The 27,854-nt window shown below is 44.6% G+C and overlaps 6 protein-coding genes across 9 annotated transcripts; 4 read left to right on the forward strand and 2 right to left on the reverse strand.

The window, feature by feature from the left end:
• The first annotated feature begins 627 nt into the window (after positions 1-627).
• On the forward strand, positions 628-10,459 carry LOC122617390 (proteoglycan 4). 4 transcript variants are annotated; one of them, XR_006325949.1, is made up of 10 exons: positions 661-696; positions 1,160-1,292; positions 5,875-5,947; positions 6,112-6,296; positions 6,367-6,461; positions 6,817-6,931; positions 7,241-7,374; positions 7,626-8,934; positions 9,521-9,727; positions 9,792-10,455. XR_006325949.1 is itself a non-coding variant. In XM_043793234.1 (9 exons), the coding sequence occupies exons 3-8, from the start codon at positions 5,908-5,910 to the stop codon at positions 9,706-9,708; spliced, it is 2,652 nt and encodes an 883-aa protein (XP_043649169.1). In that variant the 5' UTR covers positions 661-696; positions 1,160-1,292; positions 5,875-5,907; the 3' UTR covers positions 9,709-9,727; positions 9,792-10,459. The 4 variants fall into 4 exon arrangements, 3 of the variants coding, with proteins under 3 accessions (XP_043649170.1, XP_043649169.1, XP_043649172.1); XM_043793234.1 differs by having other exon boundaries at positions 7,626-9,727; positions 9,792-10,459; XM_043793235.1 differs by lacking the exon at positions 1,160-1,292 and having other exon boundaries at positions 628-696; positions 7,626-9,727; positions 9,792-10,459.
• On the reverse strand, positions 10,447-14,432 carry LOC122617389 (helicase POLQ-like). The gene is made up of 7 exons (XM_043793233.1): positions 13,614-14,432; positions 13,109-13,561; positions 12,847-13,052; positions 12,170-12,772; positions 10,853-11,731; positions 10,640-10,774; positions 10,447-10,580 (listed from the first exon to the last, which is right to left on the reverse strand). Exons 1-7 carry the CDS (start codon positions 14,410-14,412, stop codon positions 10,497-10,499), a joined length of 3,159 nt encoding a protein of 1,052 aa, XP_043649168.1. The 5' UTR covers positions 14,413-14,432; the 3' UTR covers positions 10,447-10,496.
• A 325-nt stretch (positions 14,433-14,757) lies between these two features.
• LOC122615941 lies at positions 14,758-20,914 on the forward strand. The gene is made up of 8 exons (XM_043791127.1): positions 14,758-14,971; positions 15,046-15,262; positions 15,324-16,443; positions 16,518-18,276; positions 18,342-18,478; positions 18,531-18,632; positions 18,706-20,327; positions 20,391-20,914. The coding sequence occupies exons 2-8, from the start codon at positions 15,080-15,082 to the stop codon at positions 20,526-20,528; spliced, it is 5,061 nt and encodes a 1,686-aa protein (XP_043647062.1). The 5' UTR covers positions 14,758-14,971; positions 15,046-15,079; the 3' UTR covers positions 20,529-20,914.
• On the reverse strand, positions 20,622-24,335 carry LOC122615942 (phosphatidate cytidylyltransferase, photoreceptor-specific). Its single transcript, XM_043791128.1, has 7 exons — positions 23,965-24,335; positions 23,120-23,244; positions 22,785-22,881; positions 22,543-22,719; positions 21,989-22,477; positions 21,770-21,901; positions 20,622-21,712 (listed from the first exon to the last, which is right to left on the reverse strand). The coding sequence occupies exons 1-7, from the start codon at positions 24,073-24,075 to the stop codon at positions 21,494-21,496; spliced, it is 1,350 nt and encodes a 449-aa protein (XP_043647063.1). The 5' UTR covers positions 24,076-24,335; the 3' UTR covers positions 20,622-21,493.
• Positions 24,336-24,526: 191 nt separating this feature from the next.
• On the forward strand, positions 24,527-27,100 carry LOC122616433 (SUMO-activating enzyme subunit 2). The gene is made up of 4 exons (XM_043791881.1): positions 24,527-24,787; positions 24,848-25,002; positions 25,062-25,349; positions 25,463-27,100. The coding sequence occupies exons 1-4, from the start codon at positions 24,644-24,646 to the stop codon at positions 26,991-26,993; spliced, it is 2,118 nt and encodes a 705-aa protein (XP_043647816.1). The 5' UTR covers positions 24,527-24,643; the 3' UTR covers positions 26,994-27,100.
• Positions 27,101-27,270: 170 nt separating this feature from the next.
• LOC122616264 (39S ribosomal protein L36, mitochondrial) lies at positions 27,271-27,854 on the forward strand. The gene is made up of 2 exons (XM_043791663.1): positions 27,271-27,331; positions 27,389-27,854. The coding sequence occupies exon 2, from the start codon at positions 27,389-27,391 to the stop codon at positions 27,773-27,775; it is 387 nt and encodes a 128-aa protein (XP_043647598.1). The 5' UTR covers positions 27,271-27,331; the 3' UTR covers positions 27,776-27,854.

The following is a 27,854-nucleotide window of genomic DNA, read 5'->3' on the forward strand; positions in this document are numbered from 1 at the left end:
TCCCATAGACCCATATTAATTTCTGTTACATTTTTTCAAACATTTTGCAAGAAATTAAATCGAGAAAAAGGTCTGAGCAATCTTAATCAATAAACCTGTTGAGCCCGATTATCGGACAACCGCCAAGTGAGCAGCATGCTCCAAAAGCAGAGCAAAGTCAGCAAAGTCAGCAAAGCCAAAGGCAAAGACACAGGCAAATGCAAAGTAAATACAAATGCAAAGACAATCCGATTGCAGAATGTTGGGCAGAGGAAAATGGACAAAGTCAGAGACGGAGGCGAGCAAAGCTCGGCCTGGAGAGCTCCACTGCTCCAATCCGCTCCGGATTTCTTGTGGGGCCTCTGGGCTCTCGAATCCGAATCTCGACTGTGGACTGTCGGCTCTCCAACATTCGGGGACAACGTGCTGCGCATGCGCAAAGTCGGCATCGAAGCGGCAATAAACCCGTTTTCAGAGCCGCAGACGGACCAAAATTAGCGAGCGATGAGCTTTCGATGGAAAAGCAAAGGCAACGGCAACGGCAAAGGCAATGGCAACAGCAGTGGCAACGGCAACGGCAAAAGCAAAGGCAATGGCAAACGCAAAAGCCAGCCGAATTCCCATTTTATGCCAACTCCGAGTTGGCCAATACGATCTGCAATTTCAGTCTGCAAGCGGTCAGCCAGGTGAACGGCAGCCAGCACAGCTGGTCTCTAAGTAAGTGGGCGTGACCAGTCGTCTAGCCATATAAACACACTATATACACACTACACACGGGTGTCGTTGTGCGTGAGAGAGCTGGCTAAATTATATAAATTGAAGTGAATACAAATCCTATGGAAAATGCCCAAATAAAGCTACAAGTTAGCTATAGTGCTTAACAAACAAACAAAAAATAGTGCATAAAATTACTGAAAATCAGTAATCGCTTATGGCTGCTTTCAAACAGAGATAACCGCAAAGGCAGTTACAAAATCAGGCAAAAAACAATACTAAATTTCCACAAGTGCACCAACACAAGCACAGGCTCAATCACACACACAGGGAAAAGTGCAGCACTAACACCAGTGCATAGAAAAAATAAATAAATGCATTTTGCCTTTGTGTGATTTTGCGTGCGTTTGCGTTCGTGTGTGTGTGCCAACTTTTATGGGGCTACAATTTTTATTATTCATTTAAGAAACGCGTTAAATTCACACAAATCAGCTGCAAACATTTGGAAAACAATCAACAGAAGCATTGAAAACCAATGCAAAAACATTAAAACCCTTTTTTGGATTACAACCAACACAATTTGGATCGACTGAAAAGAGGTGAGTTGGAAAATTTGCATTCGCTTGTTAGAGGGCTCTTCGGAGCTTATCTACAAGTGAAACACCTCGAGGGCCCCCAAAACAGCCATTTAAACACCCTTCCTGCTACACCGAAAGAAAACATTGCCTAGTTCACCATGCAAAACTATTTAAACTAGATGTTTTCGAACATCTTGCTTAAGTAGTAGATTTAGTAGTTAAACTTTCTTGTAGAAGAACTGAATCTGAAATGTGAATGTTGAAAATATACCTCAGAAATGGGAAATAAACGTGCTAATATATTTAAGAAAACTAAACTTATTTTGCTTACAACAATCATATTTCTTGCTGTGCTGCAAATTCAGCAACTCTCAGGGCCAAAAAGGCGTTTTGCCAACACAAAAGTACAAAAATGATCTCAGGCGTTGCTAATTATTTCTCTGCGCCTTGTACATTGTTAGATGTTCACCTCCCCCCACTCCCAACTACTCTTTTGGCCACAAAAGATACACGTATAAGCCCCCTGAAATTTGCAGTTACCATTTTTATTGGTCTTTGTGTGAGTGAGGAGGCGCTCAAATGGTTTGCGCATCTTCACCAAACAACAACAACAGCAGCAACATCGAATATGGCCAACATAACTGAGCCAAGATTTTACTTTCATCATCAGCAGCGGCAGTATCAGCAACAACAAAAACCACTCACCAGCAGCCACAAGCAGCAAATGAAATTTTGAAATTTTACTTTCATCCAGTTATTTGGCGCTTTTCACTCTCCATTTCTTCGCCTCGCACTCTTCTAGCCGCTCGCAGTTTTCCACAATTAAGAAACTCAACAATTAGCATTGCCTAATTGCCACCGAGTAGAAGTTAAATAATACTTGGCTGCTGCGTCTGGGGTCTGGGAACTGAACTGGGAACTCTTGGCCATGTTCGGGTCAGAGTGAAAAGTTGGCCAACCGGAATGGGCGATTAAACCCATTTGACGAGGAGCTTTACTAAATGCACACCAAAACAAAACTCAGCTGAAAAACTAAAACAAACACAAATTGATTTTGATTTGTGTGTGGCAGAAAAAAAAAAAGGAAAATCTGTTTTCACTTGCGGCCAACTAATCTGCGGCATGAAGATGCTGTGCAATGCAAAAAGGCGAGGAAAAGCCGAGAAAAGCTCCTAATGGAGCCCATGTACATCACAGATTTGGGTTATAGATATGAGAAATAATAGTAATTAGCTGCGGCGGAAATTTCCTCACAGAATATCTAGCAAATTGTCAAAGCGGCAAGCAATGTAAAAAAGACAAATAATAATTAATACAAGCAACGTCATGATTTCATTAGTTTTGGTTAGTGTTTCAATTCTAGGAACTGCTTGAACTTTAATCGATTCAGATCTTTTTTAACAAAACACAGCGTTTCTCAGAATGGTTTTTATACTATTCAGATTTTTTTTACGCATTCTAGCTATACACTGATATTGGTTGAATACCATGAATATAAAGTGTTTGAAAAACCTTCTTAGGAATACAATGCAAATATTTCCGTTAGTCACAGTCGAAACAAATTATAATTAACACAATTTATGCTCCGTTGATTTGAATTAACTCTTCAAGAATAAGCTTCCCCTTCCTGTGAACTAGTAACCCACACCGTTCCATTAATAATTCATAAAACTAAACGACTATTAAAGGCATTGCAACCGTAAAACCAAGTGAGCCGTAAAATGATTCACACATATTCGAAATTATCAAATACCTTTACCTTTTTCGTGGCATTCAGAGCCATGAAAGTGAAGTCTGCACTGCAGCGAAAAGCCACAGAAAAAAGAGGCGACCTTGAAAGTGCCCAAAAGCGAAGCTCTCATAACATCCTATAAAGATGCTAATTTCTTATGACAGCCAGCAACTTGTATTGGCCAGCTGGCAACTGGCTAAGAGAGATGATGGCAGACTGAGACTGAAATCACACAAAAAACAAAAAAAAAAACGAGCACCGACTTCTGTTTCTATCGTGCAACCGGATTGCGACCACTTGGGTTATAAATTTCGGTCCACAAAACTCGTTGTTGACGTCGAAGAAATTTATTAGCGAAATACGAGTATGCACGCATTGAGATGTAAACGAAAACGAGAGTTTGCCTCCAGACGATTTTGCTTACGGCCATGATGCATCTAACAACAAGGCAATAAAATGATACAAAATTATAAAACTTAAATTTAATTGCTCATTGTGTCTGCGTGTAGCGAAACCTTCGCTGCTTTTGGTTCTAGGCGCCTTTTATTGTTTAAAAAAAAATACAATTCAAAGTCAGAGAATCTCCGAACAGATGGAAAAATTTGCAAAGTTTCAAGGAAAAGTTTTGCCATTATGATGGGTATTTCATGCAAATGTTCTATTAAAAATCGAATACATTGTTTGAAAAGCCTTTTGGGCAAATTAAAAATAAATTTCCTAAACCAGATCTCGATTTTTTTATTGTTTCCGTTTAAGCTTGTTATTTTTGTGCAGTCGAACACACAAGACTCAAAGATTCATCAATTAGTTCCGAAACAAAGGCAGCTACAAAAATAATAACAACTCACCGGTGTTTGTCATCGTGCTTAGCCTTGAATTTGAACTTGGCCAAGACAATCAGACCAGCTAGGCATCGACTTTTCGAGACATCATTTATTGTCTCGCCTCTCCGATTTCTCCGTGGGCTGTAAAAGCTTAGACGTCGGAAATTAATAAGTTAATATTCCATTAACAATGCGCTGTACTAAATGCGAATTATGTGAATTAGGTGGCTACACAGAAACAGAGCCATAAACTCATTTCGTTTAGCACAGGGCAATTTATCACCGAAACCCAAAGACATCTGTTCACCTGTTCAACTGACCTTTACTTTTGGGCTATAAATGAAACAAATGGGAAGAGGTGTACCGAAGTTGATGGATGTGTAGGCCTGTGGGTGAACCTGGTTCATGTGTTTCCGTATTTTGGTCAGATTAAGAAATTAGCAGAGATCTGAGACAGGCACGGCTTCTAAGCCATGGCATACACAAAAAGGCTGGAGTAATAAAATTGAAACACTGCTAACCACTTCATATTCATGTTTCCACTAAAAACCAGGTTAAAACTAAGCCCCAAGGCCAGAATCAACAATTAAACAATGCACAAGCCGCCCACCGAAAAGATCTGAAAGTACAATCCAAATCATTTGTGCGCTTTTCAAGAACCTTTTGACATTTCGTCTGAGGCATTCGTTGACGCATTCGCTGCCTTCAACATCAAAGTTGTTATCTGTGTAAAAAGCAAAACCATTATCATATTTAGTCAGATATTTATCTGCGCACTCGGCCCACACAGTCGGGCAAAATGTCAAAAAGTGCAAACCAGCTGGGAGACACAGACAGACTGGCAAACAGTCAATAAGCCAGGCCGTAAGACATCAAACCCAATCAAATCTCCACTTAAAATGCACGACACACTTTTTGGTTAAACAACAGCACCAAAACGGGGTGTGATCGGCAAATCTTTGAGCTTATGGCCACTAAAATTGAGCACCAAAATTGTGCCATGCACAAGCAGAAAGGCAGGTGAAGGAGGAGAAGGAGAAGAAGGAGGAGCTTCCTCGCCCATCCGTAATGCCCATCAAGTATACGCCCCGTGTGCGAGTCCAAGGAGACTCCGCTCGAACAATGCACAATAAAAATGCCTTTTGGACGAAACAAATTGCATTCAACTGCTGCTATCGACTGCCAAATTACAATGCTCCAATGATCTTTTCCCCAAGCCAACGTTTTGCATTTAATTTGCCGGAGAAAAAACGCATTGGAAATGAAAGTATTTTTTCCCCTCGCTCGCTTTTCAATTGGGTATAGTTATGCTTTGTGTTTATTATGTGGTCGAGGTATTTACTTATTTATTTGCCAGTGCGCTGACCACCACCCTTCCAATTTCGCCCAACCAACCAATCGCTCTCCTTACGTAAGCCAAAGCCCAGCGAAGTGACATTGAAGGCGTCCAAACCTAATTATGCAACAACATTCGACACCCGAGACGGAAATCGGAAAGTGAAGCTGATCAAAGTGTGCACAATTAGTGTGTGCGCGAAATTTGCACTGATGGCATTAGTTAATTGATCGATTTGTGGAGAAAAGAAGCCGCACTTTTGAATCAGCTTTTCGCTATTAACTTACGTTTCACTTACTTACTTACTTACTCCTCTTTGGCCAAAACGGGCGGAGAAGAAAATCGAAAAGCCAACCAAATACAAAAGTTCAGCCAGGAACACTTTCTACAACCATAGAATGCATTTCTGCATGAGGTGATGGTTCCCTGCTTAATATAGAATCAAACCCTTCCCGACTTGAATGACAAGCACGGAAAGTAGCGTTAATCATGGCACGTGATTTGAATGCCAAGATGAGATATAAGATATTCAAGATAATTTTCAATCCAGAACCCTCGAGCTTACAACTCAATGGGATTTCTTTTGTTTGCTGTTAGCTTTAGAACGACTTCGTTCAACGACTTCGAGAGAACATTAATCTTCCGCAAAGGTGTGTGGGTGTGTCCGAAACTCAGAAATACCCATAATTTGTTGTACTTTTTTCATTTCAGTTACCAAACCACCAGAGAACTGAAGTCTTCAAGATGGAAAAAGCCAAAGGCTGGCTGTTAATGACAGCAACAGGTGAGCTAAATTAAATCGGATCGAATCGAAGGACAAGAAACCACTTAATCTTGCTGTTCGAACCGGACCATGACATAATACCAATCCTTGATGTGTTATGTAACATAATTGGGGGCAACTGTGAAGTTTTAATTAATTTAAACTTCGTTTCCCTTTCGATGCAGTGCTGCTGCTGAGCCTGCTGGCTTCCACAGATGCCGCTCTGCCCTTCAAGAAGGTGTCCATTGCCAAGACTCCCGCCTCCACGAGCAGCACCACCAGCACCACGACGGAAGCGACGGCCGTCGAGGAGGAGGAAGTGGAGGAGGAGCAGCCAGTGCCCACCGGAGATGGTGGCGACAGTAGCAAGGTGAGACGTTGGCTTCTGGAAGGGATTGCCTCAGCCACTGACCCACTGACCTTTTCACGCATTTTTGCAGTCGGACAATGGCACTCTGTCGAAGAACTCCAAGCTGACTGGCATCCCGCAGATCGATTACATCTGGGATCCGAATCTGCCCAGGGAACTGAGAGGGTAAGAAAGGTTTCCAAGTCCTTCTGGAATATTTGTGCATACTTTTTATGTAAAATCTAAGGGAGAACAGGTAAAAATCGTTAATGGGTGTCAAGCGATTACCACTCTACCTGACTTTTACGATCATCCAAGTTAATGATGGGTTATGGGTTATTATGGTAGCCCATAAAGGCAAAACGTTTTTAGGTGTCCAAACTTCTTTAAAGCAATTAAAAACGGAATAACTTTTTCATTGGAAACCCCGCTGTCTTTAAGTCATTTGTCATGGTTTTGGTTTAAGTATTTTGCAGATGTATTTCTTTGTACAAATCAACCATCAACGTACTTAGCATATCCTTCCTATCCTCTTGCACAGCTACAACCTGTCGACCTATCCATTCCTGTCCACCGTGCCGCCCATGGACGAGATCCACTTCAAGTGCGAGGGGCTGCACGACGGCTTCTATGCCTCCATCGAGTACAAGTGTCAGGTGAGCGAGCCGGCGTGACCTTGTCTGGGCAGCAACGACGTAACATAATTGGTCATCATGCCTAGACAAACCAAGCGCAACACAAGCCAACCCATGCCAACCCATGGCAACCCAACCCAATCCAAGCCAATCCCTCTGCGCCTGGCCAGCAATTTCTCTTTTTCAACTGGCGACGTGACGCCGAAAACACAAACTTGTTTGCACCTCGATCTTGACCTCAAAAGCGGGCAAGAAGAAGCGCTAAACGATGGCTAACAGGGCGGATTAGTTATGGCCAAATGTGATTAACCAGAGTTGGACTCGTTGCAGATCTACCACCACTGCGTCTATGGCATAAGACACGACTTTCTGTGCGCCAACTTCACGGCCTTCGACCAGCGCACCTTCATCTGCCACTTTGCATCCGATGTGGACTGCGAGGGATCCCAGAAATACTGGAACAGGTGAGACTTCCTCCGGGGACTTCCTCCCCTTAACGAGTCAAAGCGAGCCACACTTTTGCAGCTTTGCATATCTAAATAGCATATCTTAATTATGACAAATCGCAGATGATTAAAATAAATGAAATAAAACAAATATGTTAAATTATTGCATTATTTCAGTAATCTTAAATGGCCATCTCTTTATAGCCACGATTATTAGCCTCTGTACAAGCTTAAGTGAATAATCTGAACCTATTCGCATCTCTCTGCAGGAACGACGAGCTCTATATGGCCACCACTACCACGTCGACGAGTACCACAACCACACCAGCGCCACCCACTCAACCTCCTGCACCTCGTCGTCGCCCACAGAGACCACAGCGTCCGCTGAGACGACCCTACAATCGCAGACCGATCGATGACTACTACTATGAGGACCAGGATCAGTACGAGGATGATTACTACGAGGAGCGACCCGTACGTCGGCCCAAGCCAAGACCACGCCAACGGAAGCCCCAAGTGGAGCCGGAGTACGACGATGAGTACGAGGACAAGCGGACGGAGCCCAAGAAACCCATCAGGCGCAATAGGAATCGCTACCGCGATGAGGAGGAGCCGCTGGAGGAGGACTATGACGAGCGGCCGAGTAAGAGACCAAGAGGAAAACCCACCGCAGGAACGGGTGGTCGCAGCAAGATAGCGTCCAGGAAACCAGGTCGCGTGGAGGAACGGCGCAGCTTTAATGAAGATCGTCCGTTGGGAAGGAGGCGTATTGAAAAGGAAAGAACAACTCCATCATCCGCCTTGGATGACCTGGATGAATATGAAAAACCCTACAACGGTGCGGATCAGGAAGAGGCCGCCGAAGAGCAGACGCCCCAAAAAGTGAAGACTACACCAAAGCCATTAACGGAATTCATCACTCCGAAGGCGGCAGCCGCCTCCGTTTACGCTCGTCCTCGAGCTCCACCGAGGATTGCTCGGCCTGTTCCCATCAATGAAAAGAAGAAGTTCTCCTATCCAGTGCAAAAGATCACGGCCACCACACAGGCACCATCCAACAGCGCCCAGGAGGAGGAGGAGGACTACCCTGAGGAAAAGGTGGAGGAGGACTACGAACAACCTCCAGTTCGAAGCACTCCTCGAAGACGTACGCCAGCATCTCGCGCAGAGCAGAAGCCCACCAGAACCACGTTGCGGAAACCAGTAACAGATAAGAAGCCTGCCGATGAGGAGTACGACGAGCCGGCGGAGCCAGAACCTCTGAGGAAGCGCAAGCGTCCCTTGGCTCCCAGGTCCCGTGCCCCAGCAGCAGATGTGGACTTTGAGGATGAGGAGTACGAGGAGAGTCCAGCGCCCGTTTCGACAGCAGCTCCTTTGAGAAACCAGAGACTGAGGACCAAAGCCACTACCCGGAAGCCAACAGTGCCACCACGTCCTCGCAAGCCAATCGTGGAGGACGAAGAGGAGCTCGACCATCCAGTGGAGCCCGTCGAGGAGGAAGCACCAGCACCCAGATCGCGGGCCAATTCATTGAGCGGCCGAAACGCTGGCGCTGGTTTCTCCCAGCGCCCTTCATCGGTACGTGTGGTCAAGAGGCCTTTCCTGCCCTCCAGGGGCGGCAGTCCATATCTGCCCCGAGGTCTTCAACCGGTGGGTGTGGCCTTAAAACCACTGCCAACCACCGATAGCACGCCCATTGACATGGGCTCCACCATTTCGGGAGTGCGTCTGCTCGAGCATGGGGCTCCTCTGTTGCGAGGAAGTCCCGATAGCGATGAAGATGACGAGGCGGAGGCTCCTCCATCGCCCAGTCCACCCAGAACGACTCTTCCGCCTCGCAGCGCGCTGCCCGCCACGCCCAAGCGTGTGGAGCCGCAGCGACCAAAACTCAATCTCGACGAGCTCTACGAGAACGACTATGATGTGACATTGAACGATGCGCTCGATCCCACGCTGAAACCGCTCTCGCCCCAGCATCCGCATCCCCATTCGCATCAGCTTCCATACCAGCAGCAGCAGCAATCGCAGCGGCAATATGCCACCGCCTATAATCCATTTGCCTATCAGCCAGCGTATCAATCACCAACATCCGCTTCAGCATCCGCACCTGCATCCGCATCGCAACCAGCGAGCTATCATAGTGATTCCTATTTCTCGTCGACAGATATACGCAGGCGGGCTATTGTCCCGGCGCAAACCGCGCGTCCACATCGACTCGAATACGCTGCTGCCGGAGGAGCAGCCGGCGGACCTTCCAGCGGAAGAGCCGTCTCCGGGTCGGGAGTGAGCCGGAGCCAACAGCCGCTGGGCGGACGGATTGCCCAGCATTTCTACGACGACTTTGCCTACTGAAAAGTTCGCTTGTAATAAGGTGCGTTTCTAGTTTGATGTCCTTGTATGTCATATTCATATGATATCATATCTTTGGATTTCAGTTTCTTCAGCTGTAAATAAGTTTCCCCCACACAAGGAGAGTTCCAATTTGGTTCACGGCTCCAACTTCTTAAACAAATCTGTCTCTACCTTAGTCGTTTAGCCGCACAAAACGTACTCGTAATTCGAAATGGTTCGGGACATATGAAGCAATAGCCGCCGAAAAACAACATAACCGATGATAACCTACAGCTAACTTTTATCAGAGAATTTTTTGGGTTCGTTCTGCGAAAAGCCTTTTTAAATTTTACCCTCGATCGCTTATGCTATTTTTGCAGTATGAGCTATATATGTCCTGAACCCCCCACTTATATATACGTTGTATAATACTCAAATGTCGTGATAGTAGCAGCTTGCGAATTTGTCTGCTAGCTCGTATCTAGTAGTTTATAAAAATAACTATCTCCTACTTGATTATCTTCGATTAATCAGAGAGCATTGCATAAAATATCCAGCAGAACAGAACAACAAGGAAAATATGAATTGATGTCCTTGATTTACATATAGAATGAAAAATACCTAATGTGTTAATTTAAAACTGCAATTTGCATACAAATTGTCCATAATATTAAGCTTCGTCGGAGATCGTGTTCGTTGTAGAGAACCCAGATGCAAGACTTAAGTCGGAGTGCATAACAATCGAAACAAAAACTGAAATAAATTTAAAACCCACTAAAGCTACTGTTTTTACTTGTCTTTTCATCCTGCTAATTTTGATCAGACGTTTTTAAACAGTGCTTGAGGTTCTCCGTTTCCTCTTCCAGGTGGTCAAGCTTTTTCATCAGAATGATCTGGAAAGAATTCGGTATTAGCTAATCAAATGGGTTTCAGAATCCAAAACAATGTATACCTTCGCTGCCGAGACAATTTCCGTGGCCACTCTGATAGGCATGTGCTCTAAGGACTGCACTAGGTGCGTCGGTTTCACCCTGGCTATATCCTCAATGGTTTGAAAACCGGCAGCATACAGCTGTCTGGCACGATTCTAGAAGAGTAGTTTAATTAATTACTATATGATTTCTATATACTTTTATATAATAACCGGAATTAACTTGCTACTCACAATCTTAACCGCCGGCAGTTCCATTAGCGGCTCCAGCTCAAAAGTGCCGCATCGATCCATTTTGTTCAGGATCCGCTCAAACAATGGTTTATAGCACCAGAACTCCTCCAGCTCCTCGCACAGGCGGACAATGGCACTCGAGGCTGCAGTAGATTGGCTGATTAGATGCTGCAGAGTACCCCGCTCCACGTTGTACTTGCTGGCCACAGACGGAATTGGCAGGAGGTTCAGTATGTCGGCCAGAATAAGCACCTTGTAGAGGCGATTCAGTTGCAGCGACAATGGACCCTGTACCGACTGCGTCTTAAAAAGGCGAGCTGCATGGGCCTCTGTAAACCCAAGTTGCTTGAACAATGCCTGCGAGTCCAGTGGCAGCGAGGTGTAAACTCCAAAGAGTATGCTGGCATCTGCCGGAAACAACTCGTCGCCCCTTTCGTTTGAGTTAAAGCACACGACCAGGTACAGTAAGTGCATGTAGTTGGTCAGGATGAGCTGCTGCTGGGCCTGCTTGAGCTCCTTGTGAATGGCATTCGCCCGCTTGTAGTCAATGCCCGCCTTGAAGGCAGCTCTTCCAATATTGGTCAGCTTGAATGGGGTCGACTGTCCAATGAGCAAACGTCGCTCGCCAGCCGGCCTATTGGCCTGACTCACATCCTGCGAGGTTATAATATCCGAAGAATTGATCTTGGATTTGGCTGGCGGTTCGGTAAGCTGCAGCACTTTATTTTTAAACATCTCTCGGAGAATACGGAGCACGATCTCGTCCACGGCCACCTCCAGGGATTTGGCCTGCACAGACAACAGGGTGCTGTTTACCAGACGATTCAAATCCCGACGACATTCTGCTAAATTCAAACCAACCACGCTGAGGATAAGCGACTAGAAAGAGATAATGTAATTTCGGTTAATCAAATAAAAAATAATTGTCAATAAATAAAATTAAATTATATCCTACTTATTCCTTTCATGGAATGAAAATAGTTTCACCATTGCACAAATCGTTTCTAGGTGAGATAATCTAGTTGTTACGAGGCGGTCACTTTGGTCAGGTAAATTTAAAGGCCATACTTTCTCGTTTGTGTTCTTCAGTCTTCAAAAACCTTTCAAGTCAGTCACAGCAAGAACAAAAATTGCATACAAATCGGCTATTTTCCAAAAAACATCGCAATTGAAGGAAAATATATCGATATAAGTAAGTAATTGTAAGTAGTAAAACCATAATAGTAAATAAAATAAGAAAGAAGCTCTAGGGTTTTAGTTCTCGAGATTTTAAAGTCCATAAGGATATTAGGTGAATTTCGTTAGTTTAAAACTTACTTGCAGTCCAACTGCCTCCTGTTGATCCAATGAACTTAGAGCCTTATCCATGGGCGAGAAAAGCATTTGACCGACCAGCAAGTTGTCTTTGCTCTGGGCTATCAGGATACTCTCGCCAGCTTCACCCAATCCGGCGCGACCTGCTCGTCCAACCATTTGCTTATACTTGCACAAAGTCATAAATTCCTGGCCCACATACGGAGCTCGTATGATTACCCGCTTGGCTGGAAGGTTGACCCCAGCAGCCAAAGTGGAGGTGCAACAAATGACAGTGACAACTCCAAACCTATAGGCAGTCTCAATGTACTTTCTCTCATCGGTTGTCAATCCCGAATGATGATAGGCAATGCCATAGGGTAGGGTTTTCGCCAACACCGGGCTGAGTATGCCGCACATCTTGTCCAGGGCATCCATTAGATCAAGCTTCTCGCTGCGGCGATGCTCGAAAAATTTTTGCTTGGGCACAATACGACTGAGAAGTAGCGCCACGTTCTCACAGTTCTTCCGACTGGGACAGAAAACCAGGCAGCAGTGTTCCGGAGCACATTCGCTGATTAAACCAGCCAGATGGTCGGGATCGGCGCGTTTGACTGCTTCACTGTACTGCAAATAGAAAGTAGAAAAAATCTTGAAGTTTCTGCAACTACTTTAAAACGACTAATGCGAATATTTCTTACATTGTAATCAACACTGCGGCTAGGAACAAATATCTCCTCCAACGTTTGGCCAGACGAGTTAATCTCCATCAAGTCAGGACCACATTTAATGTACTCCTTTAGCTCTACAGGACGAAAGCCCCTTGTATAAACATCAGCATTCAAAAACGAGGATATTTCGCTGAGGTTTCCTATTGTGGCACTCATGCCAACAATTTGAATATTGGCTAAAAGCAGAAATTCTATTACTCTGTACAAAAAATACCACAAAATATCCACATACCATTTAGAAACATCACTTTGGTAAGAAAAGCCTCCAAAGTGGCCCCTCTACCTCTTTCGCCTATCAAATGCAGCTCATCCACCACCACCAGACCTATCTCATGAGGACGTTGTACGTCTATCAAGCTGTCCATTAGAACAGCTCCCTTTTCGATGGAGGCAATGAAGAGACTACGTCTTTTGCGACGCGGCTGAGGCGGACACTTGCCCTTGCCGGCCGTGTACTCCTCCACAATAAAGTCCAGGTCGATTGCAAATGGTGACATGGCGCTGACCTTCTCCTGGACAATGGACACATATGGCAGGATGAACAACACATTGCGTTCGCGACAAAGTAATTCACGCAGCATAAGGATTTCAGCCACTAGGGTTTTTCCACCACTTGTGGGCAGAGCATAGATAAGATTTTTGCGCTGCCTGATCGCAGGTAGATTCAGGCACTCGTCCTGCCATTCTGCGGGATTAATAGGTAAATGTCGTGCGTACTTTTCCGTTATTAGTCATACCATAAAGACTATTGATGCCTTTGTGTTCCAGAATCATCTTTTTGACCTTATCCGGCAGGCCATAGAATTCGCCCTTGCTAGGAAATTTGTCTACAATTTGGTTATTCTTCTCGAAGTCCGCAAAAGCCTGGGTTTCCCAATTAACTGGATCTAGGATGGATTGGTTCTTTAGCTCCTCGCAGGTCACATACTGCGTGCCCTGCACTATGCCCTCTATCAAAGATTTGGAAATGAAGGACATGGAATCTTCCTTAAAGGGAGGCAGTATCTTCTCCGGAGTATTGGGCTTCTTAAAGGACATTGCGTCCAAGAAGAGTTGTGTGTTTTGAACCATGGGTTCACTAAATTCTTCGGCGCCATGGAATATATCCTCCATTTCGGCTATACTCAGATCGTTGAGGTTGATTTTCTTAAACACCTCGTCGGCATTGTCCTCGTCCGCCAGGTCAATTTGATGGTTATCACTTGGTGGCACACTGGTTTCATTAGGTTTAGGGGCACTGTTCGGTGGAACCTTCTGTGTGCTTGGAAAGGATGTATCCGCGAAGAGTCCCAGTCCATCATCCGATCCACTTTGCGTAGTCTTGCAACTACTTGTTGCCGGCTGCGTCCCAAAGAGCTCCTCGTTCCGTCCGTCCAGCAAGTCCTCCAGTTGGGCATTGGAAAAGAAGCTGTCGTTATCGTCGTCCTCCGGCCAAAACAGATTTTCCGTGCACTGCCGCTTTGCATGGCTTTCGCTTGTTGGTTCCTCAATCAAATCTAAATTTCTTTTATTGCACAATTTTTGTTTATTTGCCATTTGGCGCGTAATAGTGTAACCGTCGCGGGGAAATGATGGAAAACGTAGACCAGGGCTGCAGAAAGTAAGCCAAGTTTATGAACGGGATCGAGTCTCAACTTAAGTGTTTGTAAATCCATTTTCAATAACGGTCCTTAAGGTATTGGCATTATTGTATTTTTAAATATAACATACTCGGTGAACATAATTCTTTATTTCATGTCCTAATTATATATGAAAGCTTTGTCAAATTCTAACAGCTGTGCTATCAAAATAATCACAACCGGCCGAAATGAACTTATGGTACTTGCAGTTGCACTACCAAAACTCGCTTTACAGCACTGCCATTTACTGTTTACCGCTGACCAAAACAGTGCGTCTGGTTGCGTAGTTTTGAAAACGTACAACATAGGATTATTGACCACCAGAACACCTTCTCGTTTTAAAAACTAAATAGAAATATTAATATTTCAAAAGGGATAATGTCCTATAAAAGGAATTGCGCATTTGCGTAGAGAACTCATTGATCAACAATCAATGCAGTATTTCACAACCACTTGCTAGATTATTTGTTGTTATTGTAAGTGCATGTAGCGTCGCGCACATTTAATGTTTTTACTCAGTCAGCAATTTTCCTTCTTTCATTTTCTTTAGTTGAGTACGAAGAGTGACGACACGGTTGGCCAGGATGAGCAGCGTGTGGTACCTGGAACATGTGACCACTGGCGCCAGGCTTATTCTGCACAATGGGACTAATTTGGTGGGTCGCCACTCGCGATGCAGGATAATCCTGGGAGGACAGTACCAATTTGTGTCCCGGGAGCACGCAAATATCATCGTCAGTGAAAACGGCGTAGAAGTGCAGTCTCTGGTAGGTTATCGCAGCTCACCCGAGATGTACATGCTTGTAATCCTCTATGCTTTTACCACAGAACCCCCTGAATGGGCTCTTCATCAATGAAGGAAGGTTGGGCGACAAGATCAATCGTTTGGCAGTGGCAGAGGGCTCAACAATCAGCCTTGGAGTCACGGGAGTCAACCTCAATGAAATTACCGGCATTCATGCTATTTTTACCCTAAAGAAAAAGGAGCCGGTAGTTGAAGAAATCGTTCTGTCCTCCGACGATGACGATACAACACCACTGCCCGCCGTGCGATCTCCCAGTGGCAATCAGCCCACCGAGTTCAATCTCAAACAGCAAATACCAAACTTTGCCGACAAAAAGGACACCGGCCAGGAGGAGGAGGAAGAACTGCCATCGAGTTCCAGTCTGCACCTACCAAAACTTACAGAAGTTAAGCAGGAGATCGTAAAGCATACCTCAGAAGAGATACAAAACATTTTTGGGGATCCAAATGAAGCTATTCTCGACTCTGTATTGGAACTAAATCCATATCTGTACAACAAGCTAAGCAACAAGACTGCGAGCAATGCTATAACTCACAAAAAAATACACGACGGCGACTGTATAGAACTGGACGCGGATGCGGATAAGAGGAGCATTTCGGAGCCACAGGAAAACGAAGAGACTGCTCAGCCGGATATGCAAGCAGATCAGGGTAACCCTCCGGCAGCGCAGGAACTAGACGATGAGGAAGAGTATGATGAGAGTTTCGCCATGTCTCAGGCAGTGCTTAGGGAAATGAAGGCCGAAATGGCCGTAAGCGATGGCGAAGAGGACTTCTTCTTGCAGACCAATGACCTGGGGAACTTGGCTGAAGGTTCGCCATCGAACCAAGCCTACGACGACATTGTCTACATTAGCGATTCCGATGATGAGGAGCTGTATGATAAGGTGGCGGATTGGTCAAAGCTGCTCAGCCAAAAGGTGGTACCAGACGTCATCGAAATGTCGCAAACCTATCCGGTAGAGGATGAAGAGGACGATGCTGACTCAGAGCTAGACATTGGAGCAAAACACCCAAAGAAGGCAATGCGCATCTCATCCTCCAGTGACGACGATACAGCCGATGAAAAGATTGCACCACAAACAGAACAAAAGGGATGCCACTCCAAAACAAGATCCTTAAACGATCATGTTGTGCGCCAGGGTAAGTATGCAAATAAATTAACTATCATCAATATGACATATTAAAATCTAAATATTGTTTTGTCTTTAACACAGCCGACAGCACGACTCCGGATCCTCCAGCTGTTCGAAAATTAACAGCCCTATTAAAAAACCATAAAACTACCGGCAGTGTCAGCTCCACCGCCGATGTTGAAACGCGAGATAATGCTAATGATGCTGTAAATGACAATATAGGGGTCAAACTAAACTCTAATCTAAAGTCCTGCCCGAACAAGATATCATTAGATAATAAGGAAAAGTTGACAGAAACCAAAAATGGCTCAATTCGCCAGCGTCGGCAAACAGTTTCATCCCGAAATGAGCTACCAGATATCAGCGCGCCAAAAATGGAGACTAGCAAGTCCTCTACTCGTAAGCGAATCGTATCGGTCACTTCTCGGGATGAGTTAGCTACCACTTCAAAAGAGTTCAAAGATGCTCCTAATAACAAGGTGGAACCACCTAAAAAACAACTGCGCAGCCGTTCAAAATCCTGTTTCATGGATCGGCCTGCGGAATTGGATGAACTACTACTTAAGAAGAATAATGAAGGCGTTAATAATAATATCGAAGAACTGATAGTAACACTAGAGGCTCCAGAAAAGTTAACGACACCTACTAAAGCCAAAAGTGAAAGAAAAACAACGCAGATTCGCGGCAGACGCAAGACAATACACAGCCGCGAAGAAATCATAGCTGAGTCTGAGGAAAAAAAACCAATTTTGCCAACAAAACAGACCATTGAAGAAATCCGTCTTCCAACTAAAAGTCCTCTTAAAAGGAGTCCACGGCTGCTTAACCGATCCAAATCCTGTTGCACGGATCGTCCTGTGATCACGGAAACCGACGATTCTGCCAAGAAGGTGATAAAGGGTATTTCTCCAACTAAATATGAAACGAGACTGACACGCGGCCCATCTCTGATTGAGGCTCCATCCTTGCCAAAGAATCGCGGAAAGCTGCGAGGGGTTTCGGCAGAGGTGAAAAGTAAAGATAAGGTGATTGATCGCCAGCGTTTTATTGACTATCAAGCTGAAATGAACGCTAAGTGGAAGCAAAAACCCAAAGACAAGAAAAAAGAAGACGAAAAGGTAAAGGAGTGCCGCCGCGAAGCCCTGAAGAAGCTGTCTGACAAACCAAAGGAAAATAATCATAGCTCAAGCACCAATAAGAGAAAGCATCCCGCAAGTGTTCCAACCGTTCAAAATACTAATCGTGGCGGATTTCTAACCAAAGGAGTTGATGGCCCGGCCCCAAAACTGACAAAGACGGATAACGCTAAGCCACCGGCAAAGAAACCAATTCCTAAACAACCACCTACTACCGAAACATTCTCACAGCAGCTCCGAGCAGCTGATGAAGCAGTTATGTGTCCGCAACCACATTGCTCTCGGCCAGTGGAACGTAAGGAAGCGGAGCGGGCGAGGAATCAGCGCACCTGCAACAAAGTCACCTTTGCCGAAATGGAGCTTTACCATCAAAAAGCCGAAGACTTAAAGAAGATGAAAAAGAAACTCCGTAAGGTGCACTTCAACGACGATGTCAAAGTACACTACATCGAAAGGGTCAAGGGAGCCAGCTCTCAGGTTCAGGGACGCAAGGAGTGCATAAAGCTCTTCCTCAGCACCTACCGCGACCGCCGCGAATGGATTCGAAAAAAGAATAAACCGGTGAATGACATACGCCAGCACTCGCGGAGCATCCTCAAGTGGGCTAACCAATGGTTAAAGCATGGTACCGTAGATGCGGTTGCGGAGCAGGATGTCCTAATGCCAATTCCGCCAGAATTTGATAGTTTCAAGAACTACAGAGAGTGAGTTTGATGAGATGATGATTTTTTAGTTTCTACACTTTTTACCATTAAATACGTTTTCGCAGGATATTTGTGCCCTTAATGAAGCTGGAGCTGCTTTCCACCATCGAAAGAGACTACAAAATTAACAACAAAAACTCTTTCTCGGTTAGCTTAAAAAACGTTTACCTGCAAGATGGCTGCTACCGTTTGGTTACCAGAGGTACATTTAATATTTTGCATCATATTCAAAAATTTTCTGACTTTTTATTCAGTCAATAGCAAACCCATTGGAAAATTCGTCCTTTATACCCTCTACAGTCGTGGCTCACTCGAAGAGACCTTTGCCAATCTAATGGAGCTTAAGTGTGTCTCAGGTAAGTCATCACCATATATTAAGATAAGTGTAGACATCCATCACATTAGACCCTTCCTTCTCCGACCTTTTAGGCAACGTTTTCGACTTAACATTTGAGATCCTGAAACAAGATATATCAGAGGAGATGATGAAGAGCGTTAAGCAGTTGACTGCACGGCCCGTAGTAGACAGCTTACGGGTGGAGCTTGGGGCTCTGAGTGCCGTTCATCAGCTCCCTAGCTCGCCGCTCTGCCGGCGCATCTTGAAGCCTACGCAAGCAGTCAATGAGGCTTCACTGCCAAAGCAACCGTTTACCTTTAAGGGGTGCCACAAGATGAACGAACACCAGGAGAACATTGTACTGCGCACCTACCAAAGGATCATTGACGATTTGCAACCGAGTCTCACACTGATCCAGGGTCCTCCCGGGACCGGAAAGTCAAAGGTTATTTCCGAACTATGTCTGCAGACCTTGTACGGAAATGCTGCCAAAACTCTGGACCGCAAAATCCTGATTTGTGCTCATTCCAATACCGCCGTAGATCATATTGTTGGGCTGCTAGGCGGAGTTTTGCGTGTGATGAGCCGCGACCGATTCCAGCTACTGCGTTTTGGAATGCACGAGAAGATGAGTCCCTACTCGCGTCCATTTTCACTGGAGGCGCATTTCAAAAAATCCAAGGATCAGAAGTTGCAGCGCCTTAGCCCGGAGAACACTGAAATTTTAAAAAAGCAACATAATGATCTTAAGGCTGAGATTCAACAGCTGAAGCAGAAGGCGAATCTCACATCAACATATCTTTTGCAACAGTTGCACCAGAAGGAACGACAACTACAACTGATAACCGACCAACTGAATCCGCCGCTGACGCAACGCGAGGAATTCGAAATCTCTCAGATTTGTGTGGCCAGAGCCAATATCATCTGCACAACGCTTTCCTCCTGTGTAAAACTGGCAAACTATGTGGATTTCTTTGACATTTGCATCATCGACGAGGCCACACAGTGCACAGAGCCTTGGACTCTATTGCCAATGCGATTTGGTTTAACGCATATGGTTTTGGTTGGCGACACACAGCAACTTCCGGCTGTGGTGTTGTCCAAGAAAGCCATAGATTTTGGCCTTTCTAATTCCATGTTTGATCGCATTCAGCGAAGCCTTCAGACACAGCTTGATAAGCCGGGAAGTAATCAGTTAATGCATACGAAACTTTTTAAGCTCAGCATGCAGTATCGCATGCACCCAGAGATCTGTCGATGGCCTAACAAGTATTTCTACGAAGACCAGTTGATAAACGCTGAGTGTACTGCTCGTTTCGCCTCACCGCTCATTCCATACTGCGTGATTAATTTAAAGTACACCCAAGACAACAGTGGCGCCCAAAACAAGAGCATTAGCAATGACGAGGAGGCTCGTTTTGTAGCCAAACTCCTGACAGAAATGGACAAACATATGCCCAGCAAACGATTTAGCTACGGATTAATTTCGCCGTACCAAAACCAATGTTACGCCCTTAGCCAGGTCATTCCCAGTCACATGAATCTCACTCCTCAGACTGTGGACTCGTATCAAGGATTGGAAAAGGATGTAATCATAATTTCAAATGCCAGGACACGCGGCTGTGGCTTCCTCACAAACTATCAGCGACTCAATGTGGCACTGACCAGACCGCGTCGGTGCCTAGTCATATGTGGCAATTTTGAAGATCTAAAGGTCAGTTTCCAGATTGAAATGAATTAAAACATATATTTTAATGAACTTTTTAATTTGTTACAGTCTGTCGAAATGTGGCGCAACCTACTCGACGATGCTCGCAGTCGGAAAGTATACTTCGATATGGAACGCGAAGATGTGGACGACCTACAGCGGTCCTTAATCAAAAAGATGATGGTAAATACTATCCATTTGATTTAGGGGACACAACCCTCAACTATCAATTGAAGAGATTAAAATGGATTTTTACCTGTTAAGAATATCCCAAGTGCCATGGAAGAGAAGCGCTTCCCATATTGTTCAAACAATTATTGTTATTTTTATGTTTTCATCTTTTTATATATTTAACATAGAGACTGTAAGATTTAATATTGAAATCTTTGTACACTTAGTTATTTCAAACGCCGACGAATTGAATTTTCTTTCTTAAATGCCGTACAGTATAACAGGATTTATAAGTAACCGATAATATATCATCTATGTACTTTTTGAGAAAGTTTCACGGGTTGAGGATGATGCATGATGCATAATGTGTATTGTATGACCGAAGGAACGTTAAGAAATAAATATTGAAATGGTTAAGTCAATGGTTTACCGTCTGCATATTGCACTATATAGAATTACAGCATTGCAGGAGTTTCCCTAGTAACTTGATCTCATAATTTCGTCCCTCAGGTATTTAACTAAAATGCGCTTTATTTATGCTAATCTCCAGATTCTGGCGTTGCCTGCCTGATCATCTCTAAGCTATAGTTATCGTAATTAAATTCACTAACAACACGCACACACACATAGTCGATATTAAATTCATAGTTATTCTGTTTGCTTTGCCTTGACGCCTTGTCACATGGGCATTAAAATTAATGGAATCGCTTAACAATACGATTGCACTGTGTAGAGTTTTGCCAATAAAACAATCGCAATAACTTAATGCAAGAAAATGAAAAAACTAACTTAGGAAATTAACTAAAATGTAGCAACAAAATCTAACTAAGGACTAAAAACATAACAAAAATTATGCCCGTAATTAACTTATTTTATGTGGCTGCTTAAAGTGCTGGCCCGTTCGCTTACAGATATATATCAATGTATATATAGAAATTTCTGCATTACATATAGAACGTACGACTAAGCAAACGTCTTGTCCGAATCTTACTGGTAACCGATTAAGTTAAGGTTAGCATGTCGCCCAAGTTGTCCTTCAGCGACTGATAAATTTGGTATTGTTGATCTGGCTTAAGGTTGTAAATCTGTGTCAGCAGTTTAGCCGGCGACGGAGTTCTGATGAAGCTGGATATATAAACATTTACGAAGGTGGCCATAAGGAACTGGCAATCGAAGCGATCCATAATGCCGCCATGTCCGGGAATCATGTCGCCAAAGTCCTGCAAATTAAATGGCGTTACAATTGAAAAACCTCGTTACCCAAAAAGATTCTTTACCTTGATTTTGAATGCTCTCTTAAATCCAGAGGCAAAGAAGCCACCAAAGGGTCCAATAATGGAACTAAACAGGCTCAGGGAGATCGAGTGCCAGATGAAGGGGTAAAGATTTAGAGTCTTGCCAATGCCAAACTGGAAATTAATAAAATAAACAATGAATCCATATAGATTTCGACACCGCTAAACATCTTCTTAAGATAGAAATGCATCATCACTTACCAGTTTAAGGCTGTATTCCTGCGGCGTGAACAAATAGCTTGGCACACAGGACATAGTCATGCGTCCCAGTTCCTCCGAGTACTGGATGGGGCAGATAAAGTACTGGTAGTTGCACAGCACATAGGAGAACAGAATGCCAAAGAGGACGGTGGCGAAGCCACCCCCGATGAAGCCCTCCCAGGTCTTCTTGGGACTGAGCTTGATGAGGGGAGTGCGTCCAAAGAAGAAACCGAACACGTACGCCATGACATCATTGCACACAATCATTGAGACAGGTACGATGAACCAAATGAGGCCTTCAAATATATTCTGGATGATGAGGTAACTCTGGGTGACGACAATTAGCAGGGATACATGGGTCCAGGCAAACAGGCTGAATTGTTTGATGTAATACTTCTTCACCAGTGAGAGGACGAACCAAACGAAACCGATAATGTACAGGGCGAAGGAGAGGAACCGGTGATAGGTCACCAGGAACTTTAGATATTCCTGTAAATTAAATTGCATATTAACATGTAAATATAAACGGGTGAAATATATTAATATTTACTAACCACCCGATTAATTACAACGCCAAAGTAGTCAACCAGATTCTCCCCGTAAAAGAAGTAATTGGAGGTGAGCAGAAAATACCAGGAAAGACTTCGGAACCAGGGCAAGCCATGAATTCGATAAACCTGGTAGCCGATCGAGATGATCTCCTGGAAGCACTTCACCTGCACCAGCAATGTCTGCAAAGAGAAAGTAGGACGATAAGTAATGGAAGACTCGTTTAAACGAATTCCATTAAACTTACCGTGATCATTAAAGCCAGCGGTCCACCATAGATGATCAGTGCGAAGCCGCATATCATAATCCATGTGAAGATGCCGCGAATCACCCAATTCTTCCATCTGTGGAATGCGCAACAAAATAATTGTTTGTAAATGTACATATTTACTTAGAGTATTTGCTCGCCAACTGTAGACAGCTGTGGATATGGATTATTTTTGGAACGCACTCATACTGTCGGATTTATATTATTCGCACTTCTATAAATTATGACAGTACTTTTTCAAAATTCGAATCACCACTAAAGTATTGGAGCTTTGGGCAATCAGACAACTGTGCACATGAATTTGATTCACATACCTATCTGGCAGATCCTTAAGGGCGGAGTCCAATATCTCGGGAGTTTTGTCAGTTCCTTGCGGCAGATTCTTGGCCAGTTCGTCGACGAACTTTTCCTCGGGAATCTTCTCTTCCTCGGAGTCCACCTGGTAGGAGAAGGAGAAAGGGGAAGAGAAATTCGCTTATTGATTGCTTGCAATGGCTGGGACTGCAAAATAGGTTTCCTATCAGATTCGATACGAACGGAGTGCAGGGTTTAAACACTTTCTATTGGACGACACCGAGCAAAGTCCGTGATACGTGTATGTATGTGCCTATATACCCATAATCAGAATCACTCGTTTATCCAATACACAGGCACATAGAAAAGAGAGGGGGCCAAAGGGGGGGACAAATTGCGGGCTTTTTTTTGGGTGGCGTGTTTTGTTTGTTGCCAAATTGCTTGGTTGATAAGGAGACATTTGGATTGCTTATCACCAAGCACAAAAAAGGGAGAAAGGGAGGAGGAAGTCTGGTCATGGTAATAGTTCCGGCTCTGGATTCTTGGCCCAGTGCTTCCCTAATTGGCGTCGTCCATCTAATTGGATTTGCTGGTAATAATGGCGCTGTATTGCAACACAGCAGGTGGGTGGGTGGATGGTCGGCTGGCTGGTGGTGTGTTTTGTGTTTGTTATTGGATTTTCTCCAGGAGAGAGCTCTCTCTTCTTTCTCCCACCTGCTTGTGCGTCAGAGAATAACAAAAACACACACCCACACACATTTGTTGGTATACACACATTGGGTTTTCTATGCTCCAAGAATTATGCAAATTGGAATCCGGAACAGCTGCCGCTCGGCTGCTCCACATACAAGTCATTGCTACTTACATGGTCCGAAGAGTCGGCGGCGGAATTGCGTTTATTAGCTCCGCCGGATCCGGAGATGGCGGTGTCCTCCAGTGGCTCATCCTCGCCCTTCCTGCGTCGCACTTCGGCCATTATTCGATTTTCGCCAGATTTATTACCAATGTATTGATTCCTATTGATCCCGCTTGAGCAGTTCTCGTCCGTGTTCCGCTCTCCGCGTTTGCTGTGATCCGTGCTCCGTGATCCGTATGTCCACTTCGTCCGAATTAAAATGCTTTTCTCTATTTCTGATTAGCGTAGTATGCAGTGTGACCAGCTAGCGCTCAGTGTGCTGGTGTTGGCAAATGTGCTCATTTATGTTTCACAAGTGATTTCTGTTGACTTTTATGCATAAATGATATTTGATATATTTCAAAGGTTACTTTATTTTTGCTGTTTTCTCCATTGCTATTCTCACGAAATATAATAATACAATTTAAATACAATAATACTACAAGAGGTCTGTTATATTTATAATTTGCATTTAGGTGATAAGCAACAGTAACCCAAGTATTGTTTATCTCGCCATCCCTGGTAGTGATATACCTTCCTACATTTTCCAACACCTGCACCGGCGGCGTCACTTTTTTCGGCTTTTGCATATCGTCAATTTGCAATTTTCTTGCCAAAAATAAGAAAAAGGAAAGCGTAAATACAGAAAATGGCAGCAGCTATCGATGGTGTTTTCCCGGCCACATTGCAGGAGCTGGTAAAGAAGTCCAAGGTGCTGGTCGTCGGCGCCGGCGGAATCGGCTGCGAGGTGCTCAAAAACCTTGTGCTCAGCGGCTTTACGGATATCGAAATTGTAAGTTACTTTGAAAAAGTATTGCATTTTAATGTGTATTAATATATTAACATTACCCAGATTGATCTGGACACCATTGATCTGAGCAACTTGAACCGACAGTTCCTTTTCCATCGCGAGCACGTTGGAAAATCTAAGGCGCGGGTGGCCAGGGAAAGCGCACTGAGTTTCAATCCGGATGCCAAGATAACCGCTTACCATGACAGTGTTACCTCGTAAGTTGGTATAGCTTGGCTTTAACTTCTTTTTAACATTAACAAAAACCACTTTTTAGTACTGACTATGGTGTCAACTTCTTTAAGAAGTTCGATTTGGTGCTCAGCGCCTTGGACAACAGGGCCGCTAGGAACCATGTAAATCGCATGTGTCTGAATGCGGACGTCCCTCTGATTGAGAGCGGCACCGCCGGCTACAATGGCCAAGTGGAACTGATAAAGCGTGGCCTCACCCAGTGCTACGAGTGCACGCCGAAGGACAAACAGCGAAGCTTTCCTGGCTGCACCATACGCAATACACCCTCCGAACCGATTCACTGCATTGTCTGGGCCAAACATCTCTTTAAGTGAGTTTACCGAATACATCGGTTAAAAATTTAAATGCAGACAAAATGACTGACATAAGTTATTTCATTAAACCGATACAAACATTAATTTTAATATTGTTTTTGCTTTGCAGTCAACTTTTTGGTGAGTCTTTGGAGGATGAGGATATTTCTCCCGATGCTGCTGATCCCGATGCGAAGGAAAAAGACGGCGCCAATGGAGACGGTGAGTCCAAAGACGATGAGAAGGAAAAGGAGAAAGGCGAAGAGACAAAGGAAGAAAAGGAAGCCAAGGAGGATACTGCCAACGGCAACATAGTGCGCATAAACACCCGCCAGTGGGCTAAGGACTGCAACTACGATGCAGGCAAGCTGTTCAACAAGTTCTTTAACGAGGATATCACCTACTTGTTGCGCATGTCAAACTTGTGGAAGACCCGCAAGGCACCAGTTCCAGTGCAGTGGGATACCCTGCTGCCTGAAGGTTCTTCCGGCGATCAGAAGGATGTGGCCAAGCAGCACCACAAGGTGTGGTCCATCGAGGAGTGCGCTCAGGTCTTTGCCAATTCTTTAAAAGAGTTGAGCGCAAACTTCCTCAAACTGGAAGGCGACGATACTCTGGCTTGGGACAAGGACGATCAGCCGGCCATGGATTTCGTGGCGGCCTGCGCCAACGTGCGATCCCACATCTTCGACATTGAGCGGAAATCAAGGTTCGAGATAAAGTCGATGGCGGGTAACATCATTCCTGCTATTGCCACAACAAATGCAATTACGGCGGGTATTTCCGTGATGCGGGCTTTCAAAGTGCTGGAGGCCAAGTGGGAGCAGTGCAAAGCTGTCTATGCGCGACTTAGACCAAATGCACGAAATCACTTCCTTGTCCCTGACGCGTCTCTCCCAGGTCCCAATCCTAACTGCTACGTATGCGCCAGCGATCCGGCCATTACTCTCAAGATCGATACGAAGCGCATGCATATAAAGGAGCTGCGTGACGAGGTCCTAGTTAAAACACTCAACATGTTGAATCCGGATGTGACTGTGCAGAGCACTGGCTCCATTCTAATCTCCTCAGAGGAGGGAGAGACGGAATGCAACGAGGGCAAGCTCCTAAGCGAATTGAACATTGTAGATGGTGTGATCCTCAAGTGCGACGACTTCTTCCAGAACTACGAATTGAGTATTATCATTTCCCACTTTGATGCGGAGCGTGATGAAAACTTGTTTGAAGTCGTGGCAGATGCCTCGCAGCTGAAGCCAAAGGATGAGGAGCAGAAGAAGGACGCCGTCGAATCCAAGGAGGATGAACAAAAAACTGCTGTAAAGCGTTCTGCGAACGGTGAAGGAGACTCAAAAGACGATGGTCCCTCTACCTCCAAGCGCAGCCGACCCACCGAAGTGGTCGAGGAGGATGACGATGACTGTCTGGTAATCGAGGAAGACGAGGACCAAGCAGACGTTGTTGCCGTGGCCACAGACAAGCTTTCTGTACAGAGTCCGCCAAAGTCGGGCTCTAAACGCAAGCCAAGTGAAGTAATCGAGGATGAGGATATCACCGAGATTTTAGATTCATCTGATGACGAACCAGCGGGACCAACCAAATGCAAACGTTCCCGCCTGGACGAGTCATTATCGAATCCTGTGGAAGTCATCAGTATCGATTAATCAAAAAACAAAGTCTATTCGAATAAGTTCTCAACTGCGCACTAAAATATGCTCTGGATTCCTTTAATTGCATTCTGAATTAAAAACACATTCTATGGATTATAAAATCTTGAATTGTTCAATGGAAGGGTTTGATTTTGCACCACTCGATAAAAAATAAAAACGTTTTGTTAGTTTGCTAAATTAGAAATTAAGTACTAATATTACATGAAATAAATACCTATAAATTTAGTTATGTTTTTAATTCGATACGTTTTTAGCGCCAACTAGTGTTGCATAGCAATTAAAGTCATCGGTTGTAATCGATTTCTTACCAGTTGAAACCAAAACAATAGGAGGTGGTGCGCTTTTCTTATAATTTTCTTTATAAATATTAATGAAAAAGTCAATTTCAGATGTCCCTGGCTAGTAGAATACTGCAACAAGGCTCCCGCTTGTGGAACGGCCTCAGCGCCGCGCGTGGTTTCCACCTTCTCATTCGGCCGGCGGCTCCTGCAAGTGTATCGATGCAAAACACACAACTTGTGGCCGCCACAACTGGGATTGCTCAGACGTCGGGACTGCTGACACCTGGCTCCACTTTGGTCCAGCAGGTGGCTGGATTCAAGGTTAAGGGCCGCCTGAAGCGACGCTGCAAGGACTGCTACATCGTGGTGCGCCAGGAGCGCGGTTATGTCATCTGTCCCACGCATCCACGCCACAAGCAGATGTCGATGAAGAAGCGCGACTACAAGTCCTGGATCCTGACGCACGCCACACAGTCCAAGGAGCGCGGCTACTAGACCTAATTAGGCATTAATAAAAGCATTTGTTTCAATATGTTCTTAAATACATAAATAATAAAACGAAAAAAACATCCAA

This window comes from Drosophila teissieri, chromosome 3L (genome assembly GCF_016746235.2).
Source record: "Drosophila teissieri strain GT53w chromosome 3L, Prin_Dtei_1.1, whole genome shotgun sequence".
Lineage (NCBI taxonomy): Eukaryota > Metazoa > Arthropoda > Insecta > Diptera > Drosophilidae > Drosophila > Drosophila teissieri.